The sequence below is a fragment of the Pollachius pollachius genome (assembly GCF_949987615.1).
Source record: "Pollachius pollachius genome assembly, chromosome: 10".
Classification (NCBI taxonomy): domain Eukaryota; kingdom Metazoa; phylum Chordata; class Actinopteri; order Gadiformes; family Gadidae; genus Pollachius; species Pollachius pollachius.
In genome coordinates, this window is record NC_136943.1 from 20,955,481 (window position 1) to 20,960,480 (window position 5,000).

Sequence of the window (5,000 nt, forward strand, 5' to 3'; positions counted from 1 at the left end):
TAGCCTGCATTCACAGGATGTTCTTGTCGGTTCCAATTGCTCGTACTGAGCTGGGATAAAAGGCTTTTAAGTATGCTGCCCCATCAGCTTGGAACACGCTCCAGAAAGACTTAAAAGTACCAGAACTGATGTCATTTGATGCCTTTGGCTCATTGCTTAAGAATTTATGTGGAAATATTGGACATTGCACATGTGTATAATTCCTCACTTGAAGTCTTTTAATTGTGTGTAAATTGTGCGTTTTGTTTGCATGAAATATATATGTATTGTCTGTTCTATGCTGCCCTCTTGGCCAGGTCTCTCTTGAAAAATAGTTTTTAATCTCAATGAGAATTTTACCTGGTTAGATAAAGGTTAAATAAAAAACGTAATAAAACACACGTGTACACGCACAGCTTTGACACGGTGGCAGACACACACACAGTCAGCCCAACAAACGATGCTCAAAGGGATGGTCATTCCCACTCACCACGCTCTAGATTTGGGCTACGCTACAAATAGACGAGTAGAAAGGCTAAATCAGGCAACGTCTGTGACGCCGTTCTGTTACCATGGCAGTAGGGACTTCAGGATGGGACAGAATCCCATTTTTTGTGTACAGGAACTAAGTTTATAATGCTGAGGATGCCACCCTGGGTGTCAATCGACACATATATGTTTAGACTCATAGTAGTGAACACCAGTACATAGTAACACACACCCATACACACAACGTAGGGTGCTTGGAGTTTGACTCTGCGTTCTCCTGCCTTAGTTGATGAGGACCTCCTTCATGAAGCACGACCTTGTGGAACTGCCCTTTGTTGAGCACAGCCAGTGTGAGTGCAGGTAAGCACACGGTGTCAAACTAATATGTGCGCATACATACGCCTGCACATACGCATGCACACCACACATGTGCACACACACGCACAAACTCTATCCTTATACTGATCTTTTCTGCGCAGACCCAAAGAAGATCACCAGCTTCCAACTCATACTACGAGGTAACTAGTGTTTTATCTCATCAGATCTTTTTTCCTTTGTGTGTGTGTGTGCGTGTGTGTGTGCGTACGTGCATGTGTGTTTTTTGTGTGTTATCAAATGATCTGTTGGACAAGCACTCCTTCTGTGATCTATGAAAGCCTTGGCTATCTGGCCATCTTAAACAATCATAACAAACATTCCCCATGGAAGCTCTGAAGTAGTCCCACACAACAGCCCAGTTTATGTACGGCTGAAAGCAACAACCTTTTTGAATTTGCTATTGCCATTAATTACGCTGTTATTGCTCACAAAAAAGTGTAGTTGTTAAACATTTAGCATGCCTGATGCAGTTTTATTGCAGCTAGAGATGGAAACATTAATAACCTTGAGCGGGTGAACGTAGAGAGGGACGTTTTTAAATCCCGGGAACAGTTTGTGCAGCTGCCAGGGGGGCTTCTGAGAATGAATAAAACAAATGCAATTATAGTGCTGCTCCCATCCACGGCTCTCAGCCTTTAGCCTGTTTAACGGCCAGAGGGATTCTCAAGCTGTGGTGGGCCTGCTCTACTGAGTGGGGTTGCGTTGTGGCCCAGTGCGGTTGAGTCGTGGCCCAGTGGGGTTGAGTCGTGGCCCAGTGGGGTTGCGTTGTGGCCCAGTGGGGTTGAGTCGTGGCCCAGTGGGGTTGAGTCGTGGCCCAGTGGGGTTGAGTCGTGGCCCAGTGGGGTTGCGTCGTGGCCCAGTGCGGCTGAGTCGTGGCCCAGTGGGGTTGAGTCGTGGCCCAGTGGGGTTGAGTCGTGGCCCAGTGGGGTTGAGTCGTGGCCCAGTGCGGCTGAGTCGTGGCCCAGTGGGGTTGAGTCGTGGCCCAGTGGGGTTGAGCTGTGGCCCAGTGGGGTTGAGTCGTGGCCCAGTGGGGTTGAGTCGTGGCCCAGTGGGGTTGAGTCGTGGCCCAGTGGGGTTGAGTCGTGGCCCAGTGGGGTTGAGTCGTGGCCCAGTGGGGTTGAGTCGTGGCCCAGTGGGGTTGCGTCGTGGCCCAGTGGGGTTGAGTTGTGGCCCAGTCTACTGAGTGGGGTTGAGTTGTGGCCCAGTCTACTGAGTGGGGTTGAGTTGTGGGTGCTGATGCTGATTGGGGTTGAGTTGTGGGTGCTGCTGCAGGGTGCTCCTCTGGTTCTCTGTGAGCTCTCTGACGGCTTCTTGGGATTCCCTGCCGGATGTTTGTTTGTATGTCGCTGCGTACCGGTACTCAGCTCCAACCAGCCAATCAGTGGACCTCATCTCCAGTGTTTATGTTGCTGCGCTTCCTGTTAGCATGTTAACATAAATAACTTAGTGTGCATAATGTTTGTGTCGTGTGTGTGTGCGTTTATAACATGTGTGTGCGTGCAGGGGCTGGATTTTGTAGATGATTGTTTGTATTTGCATGAACGTCTGTGTGTGTGTGTCTGTGTGTGCGTGTGTGTGTGTGTGTATGTGTGTGTGTCTGTGTGTGTGTGTGTGCGTGTGCATGTGTGCATAATCCCTTGTTGAGGGGACATCTGTGTGACTCTTAATTCAGCGTCCCGTGGGCATGGACCCATCCTGTTGTCGCCATAGAGACGAGGTTATCTCTGCACTCCCTCGTCGGGGACAGATTCATGCATCCATGAGAGCAAATTACAACCTCAGAGCCAAATCAACTGCGTCAGCAGTTCATCAAATTACCAATGACATAATAACAAAGTTCAAAATGTATTAGTAGCTGGGAGATTGAGCCTGTTCTCGAAAGGACCGAGGAGTTCAAATTAGGTTCAGAGAGATGGAAGAGACCTTTTGACCCCACCCCCCAAATTAACTTTTATGTATACATTTCTTGCTATTGATGAATAGTATGATTAATTGGATTAAATAGTTCAATCAAAGTGCTATCATTATCATTTTGTTTACTTATTCAAATGTATGCTACTGGTTGAAATATAAATCTGCTTATCAAATATAATTTGATTATTACTTATCAAGTAATTTATGACCCTGCACTATTATCACACTACAATCAGATTTGAACTTCAAATGACTATCAGATTCTATCAGAGGTTTTGTCATCAGCATCTGGAATCCTTCTTAACCCAATCAGATCCTATCAGAACCTTTCAGAATCTAGCAGAACTAATCAGATCCTATCAGATTCTATCAGAACCAATCAGAGGCAACAGATGCTGGCAGAACCTATTAGACGCTCTTGTACGATGGGTGTGTCATCTGACTGGATGGTTCTGTCTCTCTCAGGTCTCTTCTCAAGCCGGCAAGGAAAGGCCGGAAGAAGGAGAGAGGCAAATCCAAACGGAAACCAGTGGAAAACCCCATCAGAACGTATGTTTACGATCATGTCCTCTTTGATTAATCAAGTTTCAGTGATTATCAGTAAATCTGTATTTTGTAGATGATGTATGATGCGCTCCGTATGCATAGTTGTTGTTTCTTTGAGTATTGTCGCACAAATAACACCTACATTTAAATGCACAAACACACACACACCGCACACACACACACACACACACACACACACACACACAAGGTTATATACAGGGTCATACACACGTGCACACACTTTCTGTTACTGTTTATTAAAGTTATTGTAACTATATTACATTTATGGAGCATGACCTTCAGTCTTCGTATTATTATTTGCTGGAACATCCTAGGGAGGCTGTAGTCAAATCAGAAGTTTAATTCTAGATTTCTGAGCGTCATCGCCATACATTCATACAGTACGTACATACAAAGTCTTGTTACTCACAAGAAGGGAAAGATTTTCCTCCCTCCCTCCCTCCCTCCCTCCCTCCCTCCCTCCCTCCTGGCCTCCCTCCCTGCCTCCCTCCCTCCTTCCCTCCCTCCCGGCCTCCCTCCCTGCCTCCCTCCCTCCCTGCCTCCCTCCCTCCCTCTCTCCCTCCCTCCCTCCCGGCCTCCCTCCCGGCCTCCCTCCCTCCCTCCCTCCCTCCCGGCCTCCCTCCCTCCCTGCCTTCCTCCCTCCCTTCCTCCCTCCACTTTCTTCTCACTGTGTTGCGAGGGGCTCCCTGCCCAGGGGTCAGGGGGGTCTCTGCGTGGACCCAACGTCTCTCTGTGGCCATCCATCATCCAGAACAGCCCCCTTTCAGCACACGGCATGTGTGAAATCAAACTAATTTACTTCAGAGAACCACCTGATCTCTCTCTCTGTCTCTCTGTCTCTCTGTCTCTCTCTCTCTCTCTCTCTCTCTCTCTCTCTCTCTCTCTCTCTCTCTCTCTCTCTATGTCTCTCCAAGCCAATGTTGTAAATGGTCAGCAGCAAGTCCACACACACACACACACACACACACACACGCACACACACACACACACACACACACACACACAACACACACACAGACCCCCATGCAGCTTCATTAATTATAGTCCATTAAAGCAGCCCCGGGCCCTCTGAGGTGGGCTGAGGAGTAACCAGGCACGGTTAATGGACCCACTGACACTAGCACCTTTCTCAGCCTCCGCAAGAACCAGCTCATGGGTGGGTGGGGGGTGGGGGGGGGGCTGCCGCTCGGGAGGCCGGATTGAGGGGAGAAACAATTACATGAAGAAAGAAGGAAGGGGAGGAAGGGAAACAGAATGCGTTGGATAATGAACCGCTGAGCAACACGCCCAGTGTCGCAGGAGCCACGGCACGGCTAACCTATTGTGTGTGCTTGTTCTTCAGGACCGTCGTGGTTCCCAGCCCTCCTCCGCCCTCCCTGCCTCCCCCCCTCACGCCCTCGCCTTCCCTCCCTCCTCCCCTGACCCAGTCCCCCTCCTTCCCTCCCCCCCCGACCCCGGCGCCCTCCCGCCCGGCCTGCCGCCCCTGCGCCGGCAGGAAGTGGGCGCTGGACGGGGAGACGTGCCGCTGCCGCTGCACGCTGGCAGAGGACAACTGCGCTCTGAAGCACCGGAGGCTCAACCCTCAGCGCTGCAGGTCAGACTCTCCTCATACCCTGATACATGCACTAATGAGGTGGGAAAGTGCCCGCACACCGCCCCGACGGACACCAACA

The 5,000-nt window shown here is 50.0% G+C and overlaps 1 protein-coding gene across 1 annotated transcript in view; it reads left to right on the forward strand.

Moving 5' to 3' along the window:
* The window catches only part of vegfba (vascular endothelial growth factor Ba), a 14,161-nt gene that overhangs the window by 4,044 nt on the left and 5,117 nt on the right, over window positions 1-5,000 (forward strand). The window contains exons 4-7 of the mRNA XM_079745195.1: window positions 755-828; window positions 948-986; window positions 3,226-3,309; window positions 4,670-4,921. Of these exons, the coding sequence (XP_079601321.1) occupies window positions 755-828; window positions 948-986; window positions 3,226-3,309; window positions 4,670-4,921 (449 nt within the window). The remainder of the gene's footprint in view (window positions 1-754; window positions 829-947; window positions 987-3,225; window positions 3,310-4,669; window positions 4,922-5,000) is intronic.